The sequence below is a fragment of the Salvelinus namaycush genome, chromosome 31 (assembly GCF_016432855.1).
Source record: "Salvelinus namaycush isolate Seneca chromosome 31, SaNama_1.0, whole genome shotgun sequence".
Taxonomy (NCBI): Eukaryota; Metazoa; Chordata; class Actinopteri; order Salmoniformes; family Salmonidae; genus Salvelinus; species Salvelinus namaycush.
Genome location: NC_052337.1, coordinates 2,483,406 through 2,509,629, shown reverse-complemented (window position 1 = coordinate 2,509,629; position 26,224 = coordinate 2,483,406). Strand labels below are relative to the sequence as shown.

General features: G+C 49.8%; 1 protein-coding gene across 1 annotated transcript in view; it reads left to right on the top strand.

Annotated features, from left to right (window-relative positions):
- The window catches only part of LOC120026146 (WD repeat-containing protein 7), a 267,089-nt gene that overhangs the window by 107,690 nt on the left and 133,175 nt on the right, over positions 1 to 26,224 (top strand). Inside the window, exons 19-20 of the mRNA XM_038970967.1 lie at positions 9,496 to 9,614; positions 17,684 to 17,807. Coding sequence (XP_038826895.1) covers positions 9,496 to 9,614; positions 17,684 to 17,807 — 243 coding nt within the window. The remainder of the gene's footprint in view (positions 1 to 9,495; positions 9,615 to 17,683; positions 17,808 to 26,224) is intronic.

Genomic DNA, 26,224 nt, shown 5'->3' with positions numbered 1-26,224 from the left:
CCCCCCCCAGCCCTCACCCCTCTCTTGGACCCCCCCCAGCCCTCACCCCTCTCTTGGACCCCCCCCCAGCCCTCACCCCTCTCTTGGACCCCCCCCCAGCCCTCACCCCTCTCTTGGACCCCCCCCCCCAGCCCTCACCCCTCTCTTGGACCCCCCCCCCCAGCCCTCACCCCTCTCTTGGACCCCCCCCCCCCAGCCCTCACCCCTCTCTTGGGCCCCCCCAGCCCTCAACCCTCTCTTGGACCCCCCCAGCCCTCACCCCTCTCTTGGACACCCCCCCAGCCCTCACCCCTCTCTTGACACCCCCCCAGCCCTCACCCCTCTCTCGACCCCCCCCCCCCCCCCCCAGCCCTCAACCCTCTCTTGGACCCCCCCCCCAGCCCTCACCCCTCTCTTGGACCCCCCCCCAGCCCTCACCCCTCTCTTGGACCCCCCCCCCAGCCCTCACCCCTCTCTTGGACCCCCCCAGCCCTCACCCCTCTCTTGACACCCCCCCAGCCCTCACCCTCTCTCGACCCCCCCCCCCCCAGCCCTCAACCCTCTCTTGGACCCCCCCCCCAGCCCTCACCCCTCTCTTGGACCCCCCCCCAGCCCTCACCCCTCTCTCGGACCCCCCCCCCCAGCCCTCACCCCTCTCTTGGACCCCCCCCCCAGCCCTCACCCCTCTCTTGGACCCCCCCCCAGCCCTCACCCCTCTCTTGACCCCCCCCCCAGCCCTCACCCCTCTCTTGGACCCCCCCCCAGCCCTCACCCCTCTCTTGACCCCCCCCCCAGCCCTCACCCCTCTCTTGACCCCCCCCCCAGCCCTCACCCCTCTCTTGACCCCCCCCCAGCCCTGCTCCTCTCTTGACCCCCCCCCAGCCCTCACCCCTCTCTTGACCCCCCCCCAGCCCTCACCCCTCTCGACCCCCCCCCCCCAGCCCTCACCCCTCTCTTGACCCCCCCCCAGCCCTCAACCCTCTCTTGACCCCCCCCCAGCCCTCAACCCTCTCTTGACCCCCCCCCAGCCCTCAACCCTCTCTTGACCCCCCCCATCCCTCAACCCTCTCTTGACCCCCCCAGCCCTCACCCCTCTCTTGACCCCCCCCAGCCCTCACCCCTCTCTTGACCCCCCCCAGCCCTCACCCCTCTCTTGACCCCCCCCAGCCCTCACCCCTCTCTTGACCCCCCCCCAGCCCTCACCCCTCTCTTGACCCCCCCCCAGCCCTGCTCCTCTCTTGACCCCCCCCCCAGCCCTCAACCCTCTCTTGACCCCCCCCCAGCCCTCAACCCTCTCTTGACCCCCCCCCAGCCCTCAACCCTCTCTTGACCCCCCCCCCCAGCCCTCAACCCTCTCTCGACCCCCCCCCCAGCCCTCAACCCTCTCTCGACCCCCCCCCAGCCCTCAACCCTCTCTCGACCCCCCCCCCCCCCCCAGCCCTCAGCCCTCTCTCGACCCCCCCCCCCCCAGCCCTCAACCCTCTCTTGACCCCCCCCCCCCAGCCCTCAACCCTCTCTCGACCCCCCCCCAGCCCTCAACCCTCTCTCGACCCCCCCCCCCCCCCCCCCAGCCCTCAGCCCTCTCTCGACCCCCCCCCCCCAGCCCTCAGCCCTCTCTTGACCCCCCCCCCCCCCCAGCCCTCAACCCTCTCTTGGGCCCCCCCCAGCCCTCAACCCTCTCTTGGACCCCCCCAGCCCTCACCCCTCTCTTGACCCCCCCCCAGCCCTCACCCCTCTCTTGACCCCCCCCCCCCCCAGCCCTCACCCCTCTCTTGACCCCCCCCCCAGCCCTCACCCCTCTTGACCCCCCCCCCCCAGCCCTCACCCCTCTCTTGGACCCCCCCAGCCCTCAACCCTCTCTTGACCCCTCCCCAGCCCTCACCCCTCTCTTGACCCCCCCCCAGCCCTCACCCCTCTCTTGACCCCCCCCCAGCCCTCACCCCTCTCGACCCCCCCCAGCCCTCACCCCTCTCTTGACCCCCCCCCCAGCCCTCACCCCTCTCTTGACCCCCCCCCAGCCCTCAACCCTCTCTTGACCCCCCCCAGCCCTCAACCCTCTCTTGACCCCCCCCCAGCCCTCAACCCTCTCTTGACCCCCCCCCAGCCCTCACCCCTCTCTTGACCCCCCCCCAGCCCTCACCCCTCTCTTGACCCCCCCCCCAGCCCTCAACCCTCTCTTGACCCCCCCCCAGCCCTCAACCCTCTCTTGACCCCCCCCCAGCCCTCACCCCTCTCTTGACCCCCCCCCAGCCCTCACCCCTCTCTTGACCCCCCCCCCAGCCCTGCTCCTCTCTAGGGATAATTCAGTGGGGAAACCACAGAGCCAGGTGGGACTCCCAAGTCACACATGACACGTTTGTGCCACCACCCATCTTCCTAGTTGATATAACATAGCCTAAACCCATCCTCCTAACTCGCCGGGTTTGAAAACAAAACACGTTTTTTCCCACTGAACTCTCCCACCTTGTGTGTGTGTGTATATATATGACGTGTGTCTGACAATACAAATGTATTTTGGAAACGTCTGTTCTGTTTCTCTTCTGATGTACTTTATTGTTTCTCTGGTCTCTCAATCTGGGGATTTAAAACGTTACAACACATAGTACCAGTCAAAGGTTTGGACACACCTACTCATTCAAGGTTTTTTCTTTATTTTTACTATATTCTATATTGTATAATAATAGTGAAGACAGCAAAACTATGAAATAACACATATGGAATCATGTAGTAACTAAAAAAGTGTTAAACAAATCAAAACATATTTGAGATTATTCAATGTAACCACCCTTTGCCTTGATGACAGCTTTGCACCCTCTTTGAATTCTCTCAACCAGCTTCATAACGTAGTCACCTGGAATGCATTTCAATTAGAACTTTGAAAGTTTCTTCAAGTGCAGTCGCAAATACCATCAAGCGCTATAATGAAACTAGCTCTCATGAGGACCGGCACAGGAAAGGAAGACCCGGTTTTACCTCTGCTGCAGAGGATAAGTTCATTAGAGTTACCAGCCTCAGAAATTGCAGCCCAAATAAATGCTTCAGAGTTCAAGTAACAGACATCTCAACATCAACTGTTCAGAGGAGACTGCGTGAATCAGGTCTTCATGGTCAAATTGCTGCAAAGAAACCACTACTAAAGGACACCAATAAGAAGAAGACGTTTGGGCCAAGGAACACGAGCAATGGACATTAGACCGGTGGAAATTTGTCCTTTGGGCTGATGAGTCCAAATTTGAGATTTTTGGTTCCAACCGCCGTGCCTTTGTGAGACGCAGAGTAGGCGAACGGATGATCTCTGCATGTGTAGTTCCCACCGTGAAGCATGGAGGAGGAGGTGTGATGGTGTGGGGGTGTTTTTCTGGTGTCACTGTCAGTGATTTATTTAGAATTCAAGGCACACTTAACCAGCATGGCAACCACAGCATTCTGCAGCAATATGCCAGTCCCACTAACCCCAGACCAGATGGGATATAATTTGTTTTTCAACACAACAATGACCCAAAACACACCTCCAGGCTGTGTAAGGGCTATTTGACCAAGAAGGATAGTGATAGAGTGCTTAATCAGATGACCTGGCCTCCACAATCACCCAACCTCAACCCAATTGAGATGATTTGGGATGAGTTGGACAGCAGAGTGAAGGAAATCAGCCAACAAGTACTCAGCATATGTGGGAACTCCTTCAAGACTGTTGGAAAAGCATTCCAGGTGAAGCTGGTTGAGAGAATGCCAAGAGTGTGCAAAGCTGTCATCAAGGCAAAGGGTGGCTTTTTGACACTTTCTAGATACTACATGATTCCATATGGGATATTTCATAGGTTTGATGTCTTCACTATTATTATGCAATGTAGAAAATATAAAGAAAAATCCTTTAATGAGTAGGTGTGTCTGAACTTTTGACTGGTACTGTGTATACTTGTTATTGTCACAAAGTAATGTATTATGTTTTGTTAAAAAAAAATATGGCATTTGTTTTATAAAACGTTACATTCAGATACATGACATAAATAATTACAGGTTTTTGGCTGAAGTAAGTTAAAAATGGTTTCAAATGCTCAAAGCTAGCTGTGTAATAATTAGATTTTTTAAAAACAATTCACCTTTAAATCTAAAATGAAATCACTGCAACTAAATGTTTTTTTTGTTGATATTTACATCAATTTGCTAGAAAAGCTTCTGAAATCGTTTAACTCCCAAACTGTGGTTCTCTGTTTGCTTCATGTCTCTTACTAACGGCTGTTTCTGCTGTTCTCCTGAAAACTGTGGAGTCCGTGTTTTCTTTTTTCCCTCTCGACTGATCTTTCATTTCCTCTGCAAGCCGCTGCTGTTGCTGCTACTACCAGTACTACCACTCCTGGCACTGGGGCTTTCCCCTCAGGTCCTACTGCTTTCCATTGTCCCTCAGTCAACGAAGGTACAACCAACCCCTTGACAACATTGCCCTCTAACTATATACTCTCTCTATCTTCATCTTTCTCTCTCAATTTCATTTCTCTCTGTTTCTCTCCCCCCCCCCTCATCTGCCATGCGCTCATCTTCCCCTTGGTCCAAATAGTGCCCCATCTCGGTCGTGTGTTGTTCATTCTTGTCTGTTCTGGTCCGTGTCTTTTGTTCCTGGTGATTGTTTCAAGTCTGTCAGTCTTTCCTTTACAGGACCTATATTCACAAAGCGTCTTGAGTTTTTTTTTCTTCCTGCCTTTTTGTAAATCCTAATGAATAAGGCAACTGGATGCTTTGTGAATACGGTTCCAGATGTCACTGTGTATGTGTACTGTGTTGTGCATGCTCGTTCCGCCGGGGAGAGAACACTACCAGAGAACACAACATCAACACCTTGAGTCACAGGGACCCGCTTGGATTTGTTCTTCTCTCTTTTATGCAGTGCTGAATTTCAAGTTTTATTTTTCAGCTGGATTCATAGTAGTTTCATAGTAGTTTTTCCAGCTGGATTTGTAGTAGCATTTTTCCAGTTGTATTTTTTTTTTTTTTTTTAATGATCTAAACAATTTAGATTTTTTATTTTTTTTTAAACAGGAAAACTAAAATGTGGTTTTCGTTTTCTCCTTTAATCACAAGAGAACAAAGATTTTCAAGTTAATTCAATAGATTCACAGAAACATACACTTTCAGGATAAATAACATTTTTAAAAGGATCTGTAACATTGTCTCTGTCGATTCTAAATAGGCAAGTTCACTGATAATCGCAGTGCAACAGATTGTTGCCTTGGTCTCCTTAGTGGCCATTTATTCTTTACCAAAAGGCAGATCCGATGATATATTGGCAAATTATTAAACAATTGTTTGTTGCAATTTGTAAAAAAAAAACAAATCTATGTTGTAATTATTTTTCGAAGCCTTTGATTAATTAAATAATAAGTTATTCATTTTTACAAAGATGGTGACACAGATGGCCCTGACATTTTGTTGAATTCTGTAGTGAGTAAATACAGTTCCTAAAGATAGTATTCAGACCCCTTATTCTATGTTACAGCCTGAATTCAAAATGGATTTCATTGAAATAGTTTTTTACCCCATAATGACAATGAAAACATGTTTTTAGAAATATCGATTTTACATAAGTATTCATACCCCTGAGTCCAATATCAGCACTTTTGGTGGCAACTACAGCTTTGAGTCGTCTTGGCTATGTCTGTATCAGCTTTGAGTCGTCTTGGCTATGTCTGTATCAGCTTTGAGTCGTCTTGGCTATGTCTGTATCAGCTTTGAGTCGTCTTGGCTATGTCTGTATCAGCTTTGAGTCGTCTTGGCTATGTCTGTATCAGCTTTGAGTCGTCTTGGCTATGTCTGTATCAGCTTTGCACATCTGGATTTGGGGATTTTGTCCCATTCTTCCCTGCAGGTTTTCTCAAGCTTTGTTAAGTTAGATGGGGTTTGGCGGTGAACAGCAATCTTCAAGTATTTCCGCCATTTTTGTCAGACTTTCACATTCTTGTTCTGAAGCCATTCCAGCATTGCTTTGGCTGTCTGCTCGTCCTGTTTGAATGTTAATCTTTGCTCCAGTCTAAGGTCGTTTGCACTCTGAAGCAGGTTCTCATCAAGGACTTGTCTGGCTCCATTCACTGTTTCCTCTATCCTTACCAGTCTCCTAGTCCCTGCCCCTGAAAAGCATCCCCCATAGCATGATGCTGCCACCACCATGCTTCACGCTAGGGATGGTGTTAGATGGGTGATGAGCTGTGCCTGGTTTTCTAAAGATATAGCGCTTTGCGTTGAGGCCAAAGAGCTCAGTTTTTGTCTCATCAGACCGCATAATCTTTTGCCTCATGCTCGGAGTCTTTCCTGTGCCTTTTTGCAAACCCCAGCCGTGATGTCATATGTCTTTTTCTCAGGAGTGGCATCCGTCTGGCCATTCTCCCATGAAGCCACGATTTGTGAAGTGCTGCAGAGATTTCCTTCTGGCAGGTTCTCTCATCTCAGCCAAGGAACTCCGTAGTTCTGTCAGAGTCGTCATTGGATTCTTGGTCACCTCTCTCTGACCAAGGTCTTTCTTGCTTTGGTTGCTCAGTTTGGTTGGACGGCCAGCTCTAGGCAGAGTCTGGTTGGACGGCCAGCTCTAGGCAGAGTCTGGTTGGACGGCCAGCTCTAGGCAGAGTCTGGTTGGACGGCCAGCTCTAGGCAGAGTCTGGTTGGACGGCCAGCTCTAGGCAGAGTCTGGTTGGACGGCCAGCTCTAGGCAAGAGTCTGGTTGGACGGCCAGCTCTAGGCAAGAGTCTGGTTGGACGGCCAGCTCTAGGCAAGAGTCTGGTTGGACGGCCAGCTCTAGGCAAGAGTCTGGTTGGACGGCCAGCTCTAGGCAAGAGTCTGGTTGGACGGCCAGCTCTAGGCAAGAGTCTGGTTGGACGGCCAGCTCTAGGCAAGAGTCTGGTTGGACGGCCAGCTCTAGGCAAGAGTCTGGTTGGACGGCCAGCTCTAGGCAAGAGTCTGGTTGGACGGCCAGCTCTAGGCAAGAGTCTGGTTGGACGGCCAGCTCTAGGCAAGAGTCTGGTTGGACGGCCAGCTCTAGGCAAGAGTCTGGTTGGACGGCCAGCTCTAGGCAAGAGTCTGGTTGGACGGCCAGCTCTAGGCAAGAGTCTGGTTGGACGGCCAGCTCTAGGCAAGAGTCTGGTTGGACGGCCAGCTCTAGGCAAGAGTCTGGTTGGACGGCCAGCTCTAGGCAAGAGTCTGGTTGGACGGCCAGCTCTAGGCAAGAGTCTGGTTGGACGGCCAGCTCTAGGCAAGAGTCTGGTTGGACGGCCAGCTCTAGGCAAGAGTCTGGTTGGACGGCCAGCTCTAGGCAAGAGTCTGGTTGGACGGCCAGCTCTAGGCAAGAGTCTGGTTGGACGGCCAGCTCTAGGCAAGAGTCTGGTTGGACGGCCAGCTCTAGGCAAGAGTCTGGTTGGACGGCCAGCTCTAGGCAAGAGTCTGGTTGGACGGCCAGCTCTAGGCAAGAGTCTGGTTGGACGGCCAGCTCTAGGCAAGAGTCTGGTTGGACGGCCAGCTCTAGGCAAGAGTCTGGTTGGACGGCCAGCTCTAGGCAAGAGTCTGGTTGGACGGCCAGCTCTAGGCAAGAGTCTGGTTGGACGGCCAGCTCTAGGCAAGAGTCTGGTTGGACGGCCAGCTCTAGGCAAGAGTCTGGTTGGACGGCCAGCTCTAGGCAAGAGTCTGGTTGGACGGCCAGCTCTAGGCAAGAGTCTGGTTGGACGGCCAGCTCTAGGCAAGAGTCTGGTTGGACGGCCAGCTCTAGGCAAGAGTCTGGTTGGACGGCCAGCTCTAGGCAAGAGTCTGGTTGGACGGCCAGCTCTAGGCAAGAGTCTGGTTGGACGGCCAGCTCTAGGCAAGAGTCTGGTTGGACGGCCAGCTCTAGGCAAGAGTCTGGTTGGACGGCCAGCTCTAGGCAAGAGTCTGGTTGGACGGCCAGCTCTAGGCAAGAGTCTGGGTAATTCCATATTATTTCCCAATGATGGCGACCTCTGTGCTCTTGGAAACTTTGTTTTATACCCTTCCCCAGATATATGCCTCATCACAATTCTATCTCCGGACAGTTCCTTGGACTTCATGGTATAAATTCTGCTCTGACATGAACGGTCAACTGTGGGACCTTTATATAGGCAGGAGTGTTTCTTTCTAAATCATGTCCAAACCATTAAATTTGCCACAAATGGGCTCCAATCAAGTTGTAGCGACATCTCATGGATGCTCAAAGGGAATTTAGATGCACCTGAGCTGAATATGGAGTGTCACAGCAAAAGGGGTGTGAAATACTTACGACATTTCTGTATTTCATTTTCAATTAAGTTTAGAAATGTTTGCAAATATGTTTTCACTTTGTCATTATAGGGGTATTGTGTGTGTGTGTGTGTGTGTGTAGTAAGGTGAGAGAGAAAAAATATATTTAATCCATGTTGAATTCAGGCTGTAACACAACAACATGTGGAGGAAATCAAGCACTATCAGTACTTTGTGAAGGCAGTGGAAATAGTGTTTTATTAGCGTTATACATAATACAACCAAACTCAATTGAAGGTAAGTACTTATTGTATGGGGCAGCATTGGATACTACCATACGATGTTCATATACAAATACATGTTGTATGCTGTGCATCCCCAAAATCGTCAAGATTTAATCCCCAAACCCATATATTTATATGATATATGTGAATAGGATGCATACCATTGTTCGATTATTAAATACTGTCTTCTGCATTCATATGTTATTTTGATAACATTCAAAGTGATTCGAATTGTCCACAAGCTCCTGTTGCTTCCTTGCTGTTGGTTCACATGACTGTCTGAATGTTGTAGGATCTTACCAATATATATATATATATATTTTTATGCGCCCGTGAACGGTTGTTTGGATGTGATAGTATGTGTGTACGGGTGTGAACGAGAGTGAATATTTGGTGTGCCTGTCTACTACCCTAGGTCACTGTGTTGCTCTGTGACTGCTGTCCTAACCCCTGCCCCTAGGTCACTGTGTTGCTCTGTGACTGCTGTTATAAACCCTGCCCCTAGGTCACTGTGTTGCTCTGTGACTGCTGTCCTAACCCCTGCCCCTAGGTCACTGTGTTGCTCTGTGACTGCTGTCCTAACCCCTGCCCCTAGGTCACTGTGTTGCTCTGTGACTGCTGTCCTAACCCCTGCCCCTAGGTCACTGTGTTGCTCTGTGACTGCTGTTATAACCCATGCCCCTAGGTCACTGTGTTGCTCTGTGACTGCTGTCCTAACCCCTGCCCCTAGGTCACTGTGTTGCTCTGTGACTGCTGTTATAACCCATGCCCCTAGGTCACTGTGTTGCTCTGTGACTGCTGTCCTAACCCCTGCCCCTAGGTCACTGTGTTGCTCTGTGACTGATGTTATAACCCCTGCCCCTAGGTCACTGTGTTGCTCTGTGACTGCTGTTATAACCCATGCCCCTAGGTCACTGTGTTGCTCTGTGACTGCTGTTATAACCCATGCCCCCAGGTCACTGTGTTGCTCTGTGTGACCTTGTGGCTGCTGTTTTAACCACTGCAGGTTGGAGCCAGCTGGCTGCTATGCACTGTGTGATGCTGCCTGACCTGCTGGGCCTGGACAAGTTCAGACCACCTCTACTGGAGATGTTGGCACGCCGCTGGCAGGACCGCTGTCTGGAGGTAATACACTGCACTGTCTGGAGGTAATACACTGCACTGTCAGGAGGTAATACACTGCACTGTCAGGAGGTAATACACTGCACTGGCAGGACCGCTGTCTGGAGGTAATACACTGCACTGGCAGGACCGCTGTCTGTAGGTAATACACTGTCAGGACTGATGTCTGTAGGTAATACACTGTCAGGACTGCTGTCTGGAGGTAATACACTGCACTGGCAGGACTGCTGTCTGGAGGTAATACACTGCACTGGCAGGACTGCTGTCTGTAGGTAATACACTGCACTGGCAGGACTGCTGTCTGGAGGTAATACACTGCACTGGCAGGACTGCTGTCTGGAGGTAATACACTGCACTGGCAGGACCGCTGTCTGTAGGTAATACACTGCACTGACAGGACTGCTGTCTGTAGGTAATACACTGCACTGGCAGGACTGCTGTCTGGAGGTAATACACTGCACTGGCAGGACTGCTGTCTGTAGGTAATACACTGCACTGACAGGACTGATGTCTGTAGGTAATACACTGCACTGGCAGGACTGCTGTCTGGAGGTAATACACTGCACTGGCAGGACTGCTGTCTGGAGGTAATACATGGCACTGGCAGGACTGCTGTCTGGAGGTAATACACTGCACTGGCAGGACTGCTGTCTGTAGGTAATACACTGCACTGGCTGGACCGCTGTCTGGAGGTAATACACTGCACTGGCAGAACCGCTGTCTGTAGGTAATACACTGCACTGTCAGGAGGTAATACACTGCACTGGCAGGACTGCTGTCTGTAGGTAATACACTGCACTGACAGGACTGCTGTCTGTAGGTAATACACTGCACTGGCAGGACTGCTGTCTGGAGGTAATACACTGCACTGGCAGGACCGCTGTCTGTAGGTAATACACTGCACTGACAGGAGGTAATACACTGCACTGTCAGGAGGTAATACACTGCACTGTCAGGAGGTAATACACTGCACTGTCAGGAGGTAATACACTGCACTGTCAGGAGGTAATACACTGCACTGTCAGGACCGTTCACTCTATTCCCTCTCCCTCCTCTCCTGTTCACTCTATTCCCTCTTCATCCTCTCCCGTTCACTCTATTCCCTCCTCTCCCGTTCACTCTATTCCCTCTCCCTCCTCTCCTGTTCACTCTATTCCCTCTCCATCCTCTCCCGTTCACTCTATTCCCTCTCCCTCCTCTCATGTTCACTATATTCCCTCTCCCTCCTCTCCCGTTCACTCTATTCCCTCTCCCTCCTCTCCTGTTCACTATATTCCCTCTCCCTCCTCTCCCGTTCACTCTATTCCCTCTCCCTCCTCTCCCGTTCACTCTATTCCCTCTCCCTCCTCTCCCGTTCACTATATTCCCTCTCCCTCCTCTCCCGTTCACTATATTCCCTCTCCCTCCTCTCCCGTTCACTATATTCCCTCTCCATCCTCTCCCGTTCACTCTATTCCCTCTCCCTCCTCTCCCGTTCACTCTATTCCCTCTCCCTCCTCTCCCGTTCACTCTATTCCCTCCTCTCCCGTTCACTCTATTCCCTCTCCATCCTCTCCTGTTCACTCTATTCCCTCTCCCTCCTCTCCCGTTCACTCTATTCCCTCTCCCTCCTCTCCCGTTCACTCTATTCCCTCTCCATCCTCTCCCGTTCACTCTATTCCCTCTCCCTCCTCTCCCGTTCACTCTATTCCCTCTCCCTCCTCTCCCGTTCACTCTATTCCCTCCTCTCCCGTTCACTATATTCCCTCTCCATCCTCTCCCGTTCACTCTATTCCCTCTCCATCCTCTCCCGTTCACTATATTTCCTCCTCTCCCGCTCACTATATTCCCTCTCCCTCCTCTCCCGTTCACTCTATTCCCTCTCCCTCCTCTCCCGTTCACTCTATTCCCTCTCCCTCCTCTCCCGTTCACTCTATTCCCTCTCCCTCCTCTCATGTTCACTCTATTCCCTCTCCCTCCTCTCCCGTTCACTCTATTCCCTCTCCATCCTCTCCCGTTCACTCTATTCCCTCCTCTCCCGTTCACTCTATTCCCTCTCCCTCCTCTCCCGTTCACTCTATTCCCTCTCCATCCTCTCCCGTTCACTCTATTCCCTCCTCTCCGTCACTATCCCTCCTCCCGTTCACTCTATTCCCTCCTCTCCCGTTCACTCTATTCCCTCCTCTCCCGTTCACTCTATTCCCTCCTCTCCCGTTCACTCTTCCTCTCCTCCTCTCCCGTTCACTCTATTCCCTCCTCTCCCGTTCACTCTATTCCCTCCTCTCCCGTTCACTCTATTCCCTCCTCTCCCGTTCACTCTATTCCCTCCTCTCCCGTTCACTCTATTCCCTCCTCTCCCGTTCACTCTATTCCCTCCTCTCCCGTTCACTCTATTCCCTCCTCTCCCGTTCACTCTATTCCCTCCTCTCCCGTTCACTCTATTCCCTCCTCTCCCGTTCACTCTATTCCCTCCTCTCCCGTTCACTCTATTCCCTCTCCATCCTCTCCCGTTCACTCTATTCCCTCTCCCTCCTCTCCCGTTCACTCTATTCCCTCCTCTCCCGTTCACTCTATTCCCTCCTCTCCCGTTCACTCTATTCCCTCCTCTCCCGTTCACTCTATTCCCTCTCCCTCCTCTCCCGTTCACTCTATTCCCTCTCCATCCTCTCCCGTTCACTCTATTCCCTCTCCATCCTCTCCCGTTCACTCTATTCCCTCCTCTCCCGTTCACTCTATTCCCTCTCCCTCCTCTCCCGTTCACTCTATTCCCTCTCCATCCTCTCCCGTTCACTCTATTCCCTCCTCTCCCGTTCACTCTATTCCCTCCTCTCCCGTTCACTCTATTCCCTCCTCTCCCGTTCACTCTATTCCCTCCTCTCCCGTTCTCTCTTCCCTCTCCCTCCTCTCCCGTTCACTCTATTCCCTCCTCTCCCGTTCACTCTATTCCCTCCTCTCCCGTTCACTCTATTCCCTCCTCTCCCGTTCACTCTATTCCCTCCTCTCCCGTTCACTCTATTCCCTCCTCTCCCGTTCACTCTATTCCCTCCTCTCCCGTTCACTCTATTCCCTCCTCTCCCGTTCACTCTATTCCCTCCTCTCCCGTTCACTCTATTCCCTCCTCTCCCGTTCACTCTATTCCCTCCTCTCCCGTTCACTCTATTCCCTCCTCTCCCGTTCACTCTATTCCCTCTCCATCCCTCCTCTCCCGTTCACTCTATTCCCTCCTCCTCTCCGTTCACTCTATTCCCTCCTCTCCCGTTCACTCTATTCCCTCCTCTCCCGTTCACTCTATTCCCTCCTCTCCCGTTCACTCTATTCCCTCTCCCTCCTCTCCCGTTCACTCTATTCCCTCTCCATCCTCTCCCGTTCACTCTATTCCCTCTCCATCCTCTCCCGTTCACTCTATTCCCTCTCCCTCCTCTCCCGTTCACTCTATTCCCTCCTCTCCCGTTCACTCTATTCCCTCTCCCTCCTCTCCCGTTCACTCTATTCCCTCTCCATCCTCTCCCGTTCACTCTATTCCCTCTCCCTCCTCTCCCGTTCACTCTATTCCCGCCTCTCCCGTTCACTCTATTCCCTCTCCCGCCTCTCCCGTTCACTCTATTCCCTCTCCATCCTCTCCCGTTCACTCTATTCCCTCCTCTCCCGTTCACTCTATTCCCTCCTCTCCCGTTCACTCTATTCCCTCTCCCTCCTCTCCCGTTCACTCTATTCCCTCTCCCTCCTCTCCCGTTCACTCTATTCCCTCTCCCTCCTCTCCCGTTCACTCTATTCCCTCTCCCTCCTCTCCCGTTCACTCTATTCCCTCTCCCTCTTCTCCCGTTCACTCTATTCCCTCTCCATCCTCTCCCGTTCACTCTATTCCCTCCTCTCCCATTCACTCTATTCCCTCCTCTCCCGTTCACTCTATTCCCTCCTCTCCCGTTCACTCTATTCCCTCCTCTCCCGTTCACTCTATTCCCTCTCCCTCCTCTCCCGTTCACTATATTCCCTCTCCATCCTCTCCCGTTCACTCTATTCCCTCTCCCTCCTCTCCCGTTCACTCTATTCCCTCTCCCTCCTCTCCCGTTCACTCTATTCCCTCTCCCTCCTCTCCCGTTCACTCTATTCCCTCTCCCTCCTCTCATGTTCACTCTATTCCCTCTCCATCCTCTCCTGTTCACTCTATTCCCTCTCCCTCCTCTCCCGTTCACTCTATTCCCTCCTCTCCCGTTCACTCTATTCCCTCCTCTCCCGTTCACTCTATTCCCTCTCCCTCCTCTCCCGTTCACTATATTCCCTCTCCCTCCTCTCCCGTTCACTATATTCCCTCTCCCTCCTCTCCCGTTCACTCTATTCCCTCTCCCTCCTCTCCCGTTCACTCTATTCCCTCTCCCTCCTCTCCCGTTCACTCTATTCCCTCTCCCTCCTCTCCCGTTCACTCTATTCCCTCTCTCTCCTCTCCCGTTCACTCTATTCCCTCTCCCTCCTCTCCCGTTCACTCTATTCCCTCCTCTCCCGTTCACTCTATTCCCTCCTCTCCCGTTCACTCTATTCCCTCTCCCTCCTCTCCCGTTCACTCTATTCCCTCTCCATCCTCTCCCGTTCACTCTATTCCCTCCTCTCCCGTTCACTCTATTCCCTCCTCTCCCGTTCACTCTATTCCCTCCTCTCCCGTTCACTCTATTCCCTCCTCTCCCGTTCACTCTTCCCTCTCCATCCTCTCCCGTTCACTCTATTCCCTCCTCTCCCGTTCACTCTATTCCCTCCTCTCCCGTTCACTCTATTCCCTCCTCTCCCGTTCACTCTATTCCCTCCTCTCCCGTTCACTCTATTCCCTCCTCTCCCGTTCACTCTATTCCCTCCTCTCCCGTTCACTCTATTCCCTCCTCTCCCGTTCACTCTATTCCCTCCTCTCCCGTTCACTCTATTCCCTCCTCTCCCGTTCACTCTATTCCCTCCTCTCCCGTTCACTCTATTCCCTCTCCATCCTCTCCCGTTCACTCTATTCCCTCTCCCTCCTCTCCCGTTCACTCTATTCCCTCCTCTCCCGTTCACTCTATTCCCTCCTCTCCCGTTCACTCTATTCCCTCCTCTCCCGTTCACTCTATTCCCTCCTCTCCCGTTCACTCTATTCCCTCTCCATCCTCTCCCGTTCACTCTATTCCCTCTCCATCCTCTCCCGTTCACTCTATTCCCTCTCCCTCCTCTCCCGTTCACTCTATTCCCTCCTCTCCCGTTCACTCTATTCCCTCTCCCTCCTCTCCCGTTCACTCTATTCCTTCTCCATCCTCTCCCGTTCACTCTATTCCCTCTCCCTCCTCTCCCGTTCACTCTATTCCCGCCTCTCCCGTTCACTCTCTTCCCTCTCCCGCCTCTCCCGTTCACTCTATTCCCTCTCCATCCTCTCCCGTTCACTCTATTCCCTCTCCATCCTCTCCCGTTCACTCTATTCCCTCTCCCTCCTCTCCCGTTCACTCTATTCCCTCCTCTCCCGTTCACTCTATTCCCTCTCCCTCCTCTCCCGTTCACTCTATTCCTTCTCCATCCTCTCCCGTTCACTCTATTCCCTCTCCCTCCTCTCCCGTTCACTCTATTCCCGCCTCTCCCGTTCACTCTATTCCCTCTCCCGCCTCTCCCGTTCACTCTATTCCCTCTCCATCCTCTCCCGTTCACTCTATTCCCTCCTCTCCCGTTCACTCTATTCCCTCCTCTCCCGTTCACTCTATTCCCTCTCCCTCCTCTCCCGTTCACTCTATTCCCTCTCCCTCCTCTCCCGTTCACTCTATTCCCTCTCCCTCCTCTCCCGTTCACTCTATTCCCTCTCCCTCCTCTCCCGTTCACTCTATTCCCTCTCCCTCTTCTCCCGTTCACTCTATTCCCTCTCCATCCTCTCCCGTTCACTCTATTCCCTCCTCTCCCATTCACTCTATTCCCTCCTCTCCCGTTCACTCTATTCCCTCCTCTCCCGTTCACTCTATTCCCTCCTCTCCCGTTCACTCTATTCCCTCTCCCTCCTCTCCCGTTCACTATATTCCCTCTCCATCCTCTCCCGTTCACTCTATTCCCTCTCCCTCCTCTCCCGTTCACTCTATTCCCTCTCCCTCCTCTCCCGTTCACTCTATTCCCTCTCCCTCCTCTCCCGTTCACTCTATTCCCTCTCCCTCCTCTCATGTTCACTCTATTCCCTCTCCATCCTCTCCTGTTCACTCTATTCCCTCTCCCTCCTCTCCCGTTCACTCTATTCCCTCCTCTCCCGTTCACTCTATTCCCTCCTCTCCCGTTCACTCTATTCCCTCTCCCTCCTCTCCCGTTCACTATATTCCCTCTCCCTCCTCTCCCGTTCACTATATTCCCTCTCCCTCCTCTCCCGTTCACTCTATTCCCTCTCCCTCCTCTCCCGTTCACTCTATTCCCTCTCCCTCCTCTCCCGTTCACTCTATTCCCTCTCCCTCCTCTCCCGTTCACTCTATTCCCTCTCTCTCCTCTCCCGTTCACTCTATTCCCTCTCCCTCCTCTCCCGTTCACTCTATTCCCTCCTCTCCCGTTCACTCTATTCCCTCCTCTCCCGTTCACTCTATTCCCTCTCCCTCCTCTCCCGTTCACTCTATTCCCTCTCCATCCTCTCCCGTTCACTCTATTCCCTCCTCTCCCGTTCACTCTATTCCCTCTCCCTCCTCTCCCGTTCACTCTATTCCCTCCTCTCCCGTTCACTCTATTCCCTCCTCTCCCGTTCACTCTATTCCCTCTCCCTCCTCTCCCGTTCACTCTATTCCCTCCTCTCCCGTTCACTCTATTCTCTCCTCTCCCGTTCACTCTATTCCCTCTCTCTCCTCTCCCGTTCACTCTATTCCCTCTCTCTCCTCTCCCGTTCACTCTATTCCCTCTCCCTCCTCTCCCGTTCACTCTATTCCCTCTCCCTCCTCTCCCGTTCACTCTATTCCCTCTCCCTCCTCTCCCGTTCACTCTATTCCCTCCTCTCCCGTTCACTCTATTCCCTCCTCTCCCGTTCACTCTATTCCCTCCTCTCCCGTTCACTCTATTCCCTCCTCTCCCGTTCACTCTATTCCCTCCTCTCCCGTTCACTCTATTCCCTCCTCTCCCGTTCACTCTATTCCCTCCTCTCCCGTTCACTCTATTCCCTCCTCTCCCGTTCACTCTATTCCCTCCTCTCCCGTTCACTCTATTCCATCCTCTCCCGTTCACTCTATTCCCTCTCCCTCCTCTCCCGTTCACTCTATTCCCTCTCCCTCCTCTCCCGTTCACTCTATTCCCTCCTCTCCCGTTCACTCTATTCCCTCCTCTCCCGTTCACTCTATTCCCTCTCCCTCCTCTCCCGTTCACTCTATCCCCTCTCCATCCTCTCCTGTTCACTCTATTCCCTCCTCTCCCGTTCACTCTATTCCCTCTCTCTCCTCTCCCGTTCACTCTATTCCCTCTCCATCCTCTCCTGTTCACTCTATTCCCTCCTCTCCCGTTCACTCTATTCCCTCTCCCTCCTCTCCCGTTCACTATATTCCCTCTCCCTCCTCTCCCGTTCACTCTATTCCCTCTCCCTCCTCTCCCGTTCACTCTATTCCCTCTCCCTCCTCTCCCGTTCACTCTATTCCCTCTCCCTCCTCTCCCGTTCACTCTATTCCCTCTCCATCCTCTCCTGTTCACTCTATTCCCTCCTCTCCTGTTCACTCTATTCCCTCTCCATCCTCTCCCGTTCACTCTATTCCCTCTCCATCCTCTCCCGTTCACTCTATTCCCTCTCCCTCCTCTCCCGTTCACTCTATTCCCTCTCCCTCACATACGTTGAACCGTCCTGTGTTGCTCCGTTGGTAGAGTGTGGCGCTAGCAGACTCCAAGGGTTGTCGGTGCCATTCCTGATGGGGCCGCCCATTTGAAAATGTCTGCACACATTTACATTTTTAAGGAGATTTGGATAAGTGTCTGCCAAATGACATATTATTTTATTAGCTTCCAGGTTCATAACCTGTGTTTTATTAGCTTCCATAACCTGTGTGTGTCTGTCCACCAGCGTACACACTGAGAGACTGGATTAGTACCTGTTGGGATGTCTCTGTTGTCAGCTCCTGATGTTAATATCCTGGGTCTTTCTCCACTAGGTGAGAGAGGCGGCGCAGGCCCTGCTTCTGGCTGAGCTGCGAAGGATTGGTCAGTCAGGCAGGAAGGACACCATCGACCTGTGGGCCCCATACCTGCCCCAGTACGTGGATCAAGTCAGCTCACGTAAGTCTACGCCGCTGTGTGTGTGTGTCTTTTTTGTGCCTGCGTACAGACTTTTGAGAGAGATGGTCTTTTGAGCCGGGTGTGCGTGCGGGGATACAGTCTGTAACATCAGTGTGGGCAGTCGGAATATGAACGTGACTATCGCCAACCTCAGTCAGAGCTGCCCTTCCTTTTATCTGTTTTAATGTGTTCTCAGTTCTTTACGACACCGTCAAACAACACCGTTATCTCCTAGTTGCTCTGCGTCCGTCAGAACAAAACGTGGTGGGATAGAGGGGTTGTGTGTTGTCTTTATTATGAACAACGAAGAACTGAAGAAATGTACTAGAACACGGAACGAAAGAACGGATTGCGAGCGGCTGATCGAAGCCTTCGACTTGAGCTTCTGTGGTACGGCGTGGGCGTTGAGACGGGAAGAGGGATGTGTGTGTGTGCGCGTGTGTGGAGAGGGACTTGTGTTTCTTTACACACAGCTCCTGTATTGATCACACAGGTCAGATGTTATTGATAGTGGGCAGAATCAAGAGAAGCCAGGCTTCACAGCGTCACCGCTTCCCTGACGTAACGCCGTATGGGACAAACACACACAATGCATGGGAAGGCAGTGTGTGGGAGTGTCACAGTGCTGTTTTGCAAGTGGACTAACTGTGTTATTGAGCTGCTGATCCATCCCCTGATAGAGGTGAATATCTTGTTGAGGTGTGTTTGTGTGTCTGCTATGCGATGTGTGTGTGTGTCTGCTATGCGATGTGAGGGTGTGTGTCTGCTATGCGATGTGTTTGTGTGTGTGTGTGTGTCTGCTATGCGATGTGAGTGGCCATGCCTCTCAAAGCATTAACCAATTAGCCCCATCCCAGCCTTTAGCCTGCCCCTACTATCAGGGTTTATTTACTGGCTAAATACATTAGACAAGGTAATGAGGCTATCCCAGACAGCCAGACAGCCAGCCAGACAGCCAGCCAGCCAGCCAGCCAGACAGCCAACCCATCACATAGAGATCTGTTCTCACATTTAAAACACTACTGTGGAAGAACCCATCACATAGAGATCTGTTCTCACATCTAAATATAATATATAGTGCACTACTTTAATACTATATAGTGCACTACTTTAGTAATATATAGTGCACTACTTTAATAATATATAGTGCACTACTTTAATAATATATAGTGCACTACTTTAATACTATATAGTGCACTACTTTAGTAATATATAGTGCACTACTTTAATAATATATAGTGCACTACTTTAATAATATATAGTGCACTACTTTAATACTATATAGTGCACTACTTTAATAATATATAGTGCACTACTTTAGTAATATATAGTGCACTACTTTAGTAATATATAGTGCACTACTTTTGATAAGAGCCTTTGGGGAGCCTAAAAGTTACATAAAAGTAGTGCACTATATATTACTAAAGTAGTACAGCTGTAATCATATAATGTATCTTATAATAAACTCAGCATCAAAAGAAACGTCCTCTCACTGTCAACTGCGTTTATTTTCAGCAAACTTAACATGTGTAAATATTTGTATGAACATAACAATATTCAACAACTGAGACATAAACTGAACAAGTTCCACAGACATGTGACAAACAGAAATTGAATAATGTGTCTCTGAACAAAGAGGGGGTCAAAATCAACAGTAACAGTCAGTATCTGGTGTGGCCACCAGCTGCATTAAGTACTGCAGTGCATCTCCTCCTCATGGACTGCACCAGATTTGCCAGTTCTTGCTGTGAGATGTTACCCCACTCTTCCACTAAGGCACCTGCAAGTTCCCAGACATTTCTGGAGGGAATGGTCCTAGCCTTCACCGTCCGATCCAACAGGTACCAGACGTGCTCAATGGGATTGAGATCCGGGCTCTTCGCTGCCCAAGGCAGAACACTGACATTCCTGTCTTGCAGGAAGTCACGCACAGAACGAGCAGTATGGCTGGTGGCATTGTCATGCTGGAGGGTCATGTCAGAGGAGGATGTCTTCCCTGTAACGCACAGCGTTGAGATTGCCTGCAATGACAACAAGCTCAGTCCGATGATGCTGTGACACACCGGCCCAGACCATGACGGACCCTCCACCTCCAAATCGATCCCGCTCCAGAGTACAGGCCTCGGTGTAACGCTCATTCCTTTGACAATAAACACAAATCCGACCATCACCCCTGGTGAGACAAAACCACGACTCGTCAGTGAAGAGCACTTTTTGCCAGTCCTGTCTGGTCCAGCGATGGTGGGTTTGTGCCCATAGGCGACGTTGTTGCTTGTGATGTCTGGTGAGGACCTGCCTTACAACAGGACTACAAGACCTCAGTCCACCTTCTCTCAGCCTATTGCAGACATTCTGAGCACTGATGGAGGGATTGTGCGTTCCTGGTGTAACTCGGGCAGTTGTTGCCATCCTGTACCTGTCTCGCAGGTGTGATGTTTGGATGTACCGATCCTGTGCAGGTGTTGTTACACGTGGTCTGCCACTACGAGGACGATCAGCTGTCCGTTCTGTCTCCTTGTAGCGCTGTCTAAGGCGTCTCACAGTACGAACATAGCAATGTATTGCCCTGGCTACATCTGCAGTCCTCATGCCTCCTTGCAGCATGCCTAAGGCACGATCACGCAGATGAGCAGGGACCCTGGGCATCTTTATTTTGTTTTTTTTCAGTCAGTAGAAAGGCCTCTGTAGTGTCCTAAGTTATCATAACTGTGAACTTAATTGCCTATCGTCTGTAAGCAGGTAGTGTCTTAAAGACCGTTCCAACTGGTGCATGTTAATTAATTGTTTATGTTTCGTTGAACAAGCATGGGAAACAGTGTTTAAACCCTTTGCGATGAAGTTCTGTGAAGTTATTTGGATTTTTACGAATTATCTTTGAATGACAAGGTCCTGAAAAAGGGACGTTTCTTTTTTTGCTGAGTTTATATATAATATAATCATTACCGAAGGTGAATCTAACATGTCTTGTCATTATGTTGTTTGGTGTGTAGATAAATAATATTGAATCAATTTTGAATTCGTGCTGTAACAAAATGTGGAATAAGTCAAGGGGTACTTTTTGTAATTACTTGACACATTGGAAATAAACAAAAAAACAGAGCAAACTAGAATGCTATTTGTCCCTTAACAGAGACTACACAGTGGCAGAATACCCGACCTCTGTGACTGACCCAAACTTACAGACTCAGTGATACCTGCTAATTCTCAAAATCCAGAAAAGAGCTGTTAAATTCTACAACCACCTAAAAGGAAGTAATTCCAAAACCTTCCATAACAAAGCCATCACCTACAGAGAGATGAACCTGGAGAAGAGTCCCCTAAGCAAGCTGGTCCTGGGGCTCTGTTCACAAACACACCCCACAGAGCCCCAGGACAGCAACACAATTAGACCCAAGCAAATCATGAGAAAACAAAAAGATAATTCACTTGACACATTGGAAAGAATTAACAAAAAAACAGCAAACTAGAATGCTATTTGGCCCTAAACAGAGAGTACACAGTGGCAGAATACCTGACCACTGTGACTGACCCAAACTGAAGGAAGGCTTTGAGTATGTACAGACTCAGTGAGCATAGCCTTGCTATTGAGAGAGTCCACCGTAGGCAGACCTGGCTCTCAAGAGAAGACAGTCTATGTGCTCACTGCCCACAAAATGAGGTGGAAACTGAGCTGCATTTCCTAACCTCCTGCTAAATGTATGACCATATTAGAGACACATATTTACCTCAGATTACACAGGCCCACAAAGAATTCAAAACAAACTCATTTTTGATAATCTACAGTTGAAGTCGGAAGTTTACATACACTTAGGTTGGAGTAATAAAAACTAGTTTTTCAACCACTCCACACATCTTTTGTTAACTATAGTTTTGGTAAGTCGGGTTAGGACATGTACTTTGTGCATGACACAAGTAATTTTTCCAACAATTGTTTACAGACAGATTATTTCACTGTATCACAATTCCAGTGGTTCAGAAGTTTACATACACTAAGTTGACTGTGCCTTTGAACAGCTTGGGAAATTCCCGAAAATTATGTCATGGCTTTAGAAGATTCTGATAGGCTAATTGACATAATTTGAGTCAATTGGAGTTGGACCTGTGGATGTATTTCAAGGCCTACCTTCAAACTCAGTGCCTCTTTGCTTGACATCATGAGAAAATCAAAAGAAATCAGCCAAGACCTCAGAAAAATAATTGTAGACCTCCACAAGTCTGGTTCATCCTTGGGAGCAATTTCCAAACGCCTGAAGGTACCACGTTCATCTGTTCAAACAATAGTATGCAGGTATAAACACCATGGGACCACGCAGCCGTCATACCTGCTCAGGAAGGAGACGCGTTCTGTCTCCTAGAGATGAACGTACTTTGGTGCGAGAAGAGCAAATCAATCCCAGAACAACAGCAAAGGACCTTGTGAAGATGCTGGAGGAAACAGGTACAAAAGTATCGATATCCACAGTAAAACAAGTCCTATATCGACATAACCTGTTACGGCTGGGGGTTCCGCTAGAGGAACGTTTCGACAACATCCGGTGAAATTGCAGAGCGCGAAATTCAAAAACAATTATTAGAAATATTTAACTTTCATACAATCACAAGTGCAATACACCAAATTAAAGCTTAACTTCTTGTTAATCCAGCCACCACAAGATTTCAAAAAGGCTTTACGGCGAAAGCAAACCATGCTATTATCTGAGGACAGCACCCCATCAAACAAACACATGACAATCATATTTCAACCCGCCAGGCGCGACACAAAACTCAGAAATAATGATATAATTCATGCCTTACCTTTGACGAGCTTCTTATGTTAGCACTCCAATATGTCCCATAAACATCACAAATGGTCATTTTGTTCGATTAATTCCGTTGTTATATCTCCAAAATGTCTATTTATTTGTCGCGTTTTATTCAGAGAAACACCGGTTCCAACATGACTACAAAATATCTAAATTACCTGTAAACTTTGTCCAAACTTTCCTAATCCAACGTATTTTAAAACGGAAATGATCAATACAATTTAAGACGGGATAAACTGTGTTCAATAGCGGATAAAATTAAAGTGGAGCAAGCTTCAGGTCATGCGCCCCAAACAAAACAGTTGAGACATAAACTGAACAAGTTCCACAGACATGTGACTAACAGACATGGAATAATGTGTCCCTGAACAAAGGGGACTCAAAATCAAAGTCAGTATCTGTTGTAGCCACCAGCTGCATTAAGTACTGCAGTGCATCTCCTCCTCATGGACTGCACCAGATTTGCCAGTTCTTGCTGTGAGATGTTACCCCACTCTTCCACCAAGGCACCTGCAAGTTCCCAGACATTTCTGGGGGGAATGGCCCCACTCCCAGAAAGGAAAGGGATACTTCTTCATTTGTCAAAGGAAAAACATCAACCAATTTCTAAAGACTGTTGACATCTAGTGGAAACTATATGAACTGCAACCAGATGCCTCAGAAATCTAGATTCACATAGAAAACCAATTGAAAACAGTCACACAAAAAAAAAAAAAAAATCCTGGATGGTTTGTCCTCGGGGTTTCGCCTGCCAAATAAGTTATGTTATACTCATTTTAACAGTTTTAGAAACTTTAGGGTGTTTTCTATCCAAATATATCCAATTATATGCATATCCTAGCTTCTGGACCTGAATAGCAGGCAGTTTACTTTTGGCACGCTTTTCAACCGGACCTGAAAATACCACCCCCTAGCCCGAAGAGGTTTTAAAGGCCGCTCAGCAAGGAATAAGCCACTGCTCCAAAAACGCCATAAAAAAGCCAGACTACGGTTTGCAACTGCACATGGGGACAAAGATCGCAATTTTTGGAGAAATGTCCTCTGGATTGATGAAACAAAAATAGAACTGTTTGGCCATAATGACCATCGTTATGTTTGGAGGAAGAAGGGGGAGGCTTCCAAGCCGAAGAACACCATCCCAACCGTGAAGCACGGGAGTGGCAGCATCATGTTGTGGGGGTACTTTGCTGCCGGAGGGACTGGTGCACTTCACAAAATAGATGGCATCATGAGGCAGGAAAATTATTTGGATGGGGAAATTATGTGGATATATTGAAGCAACATCTCAAGACATCAGTCAGGAAGTTAAAGCTTGGTCGCAAATGGGTCTTCCAAGTGGACAATGACCACAAGCATACTTTCAAAGTTGTGGCAAAATGGCTTAAGGAGAACAAAGTCAAGGTATTGGAGTGGCCATCACAAAGCCCTGACCTCAATCCTACAAAACATTTGTGGGCAGAACTGAAAAAGCGTGTGAGAGCAAGGAGGCCTACAAACCTGAATGTGCCAAAATTCACCCAGCTTGTGGAAGGCTACCTGACACGTTTGACCCTAGTTCAACAATTTAAAGGCAATGCTACCAAATACTAATTGAGTGTATGTAAACTTCTGATCCACTGGGAATGTGATGAAAGAAATAAAAGCTGAAATAAATAATTATCTCTACTATTATTCTGATATTTCACATTCTTAAAATAAAGTGGTGATCCTAACTGACCTAAGACAGGGGATTTTTACTAGGATTAAATGTCAGGAATTGTGAAAAACTGAGTTTAAATGTATTTGGCTAAAGTGTATGTAAACTTCCGACTTCAACTGTATAAGGTGAAATACCACAGTGTGCCATCACAGCAGCAAGATTTTGTACAAATCCAAATAAAGCCCATTGTATTGAGACTTTATCTCTATTCAGCAGTTAAAGTATTCAGACCTCCTTTGATTTACATATTGTTACGTTACAGCCTTGTTCTAAAATTAATTCAATCGCTTTTTCCCCCTCATCAATCTATACTCGATACCCCATAATGACAAAGCAAAAACAGGTTTTTATAAATGTTAGGAAATGTATTAAATATAAAAAATTAAGTATCACGTTTCATATGTATTCAGACCCTTTACTCAGTACTTTGTTGTAACACCTTTGGTAGCGATTAGAGCATCAAGTCTTCTTGGGTATGATGCTACAGCTTGACACACCTGTATTTGGGGAGTTTCTCCCATTCCTCTCTGCAGATCCTCTCGTGCTCTGTCACTTTGGATGGGGAGCTTCACTGCACAGCTATGTTCAGGTCTCTCCAGATATGTTCGATCTGGTTCAAGTCCGGGCTCTGGCTGGGCCACTCAAGGACATTGAGACTTGTCCCAAACCCACTCCTGCCTTGTCTTGGCTGTGTGCTTAGGGTCATTGTCCTGTTGGAAGGTAAACCTTCACCTCAGTCTGAGGTCCTGAGTGCACTGAAGCAGGTTTTCATCAAGGATTTCTCTGTACTTTGCTCCGTTCATCTTTCCCTCGATCTTTCCCAGTCCCTGCCGCTGAAAAACATCCCCACAGCATGATGCTGCCCTGTAGGGATGGTGCCAGGTTTCTTCCAGAAGTTTGAACTCTTTGGCCTGAATGCCAATCTTGCTTTCATCAGACCAGAGTCTTGTTTCTCATGGTCTGAGAGTCTCCACCGTAAAGGCCTGATTGGTAGAGTGCTGCAGAGATGGTTGTCCTTCTGGAAGGTTCTCCCATCTTCACAGAGTAACTCTGCAGCTCTGTCAGAGTGACCATCGGGTTCTTTAAAAGAAAAGTTTATTTATTAAAAAAAAGAAATTATCCCCAATTTCATGGTATCCAATTGTTAGTAGTTACTGTCTTGTCTCATCGCTACGACTCCCGTACGGGCTCGGGAGAGATGAAGGTCGAGAGCCATGCGTCCTCCGAAACACAACCCAACCAAGCCGCACTGCTTCTTAACACAGCGCGCATCCAACCCGGAAGCCAGCCGCACCAATGTGTCGGAGGAAACACTGTACACCTGGCGACCGTGTCAGCGTCCACTGCGCCTGGCCCGCCACAGGAGTCACTAGTGCGCGATGAGACAAGGATATCCCGACCGACCAAACCCTCCCTAACCTGGACGACGCTAGGCCAATTGTGCGTCGCCCCATGGACCTCCCGGGCGCGAACAGCTGTGACAGAGCCTAGGCTCGAACCCAGAGTCTCTGGTGGCACAGCTAGCACTGCGATGCAGTGCCTTAGACCACTGCGCCACCCGGGAGGCTGACCATCGGGTTCTTGGTCACCTCCCTGTCCAAGGCCCTTCTCCCCTGATTGCTCAGTTTGGTATGGTGGCCATCTCTAGGGAAGAGTCTTGGTGGTTCCAAACTTCTTCCATTTAATAATGATGGAGGCCACTGTGTTCTTGGGGACCTTCAATGCTGTAGAAATGTTTTGGTACCCTTCCCCAGATCTGTCTCGAGACACAATCCTGTCTCAGCACTCTACGGACAATTCCTTCGACCTCATGGCTTGGTTTTTGCTCTGACATGCACTGTCAACTGTGTGACCTTATATAGACAGGTGTGTGTCTTTCCAAATCATGTCCAATCAATTGAATTTACCACAGGTGG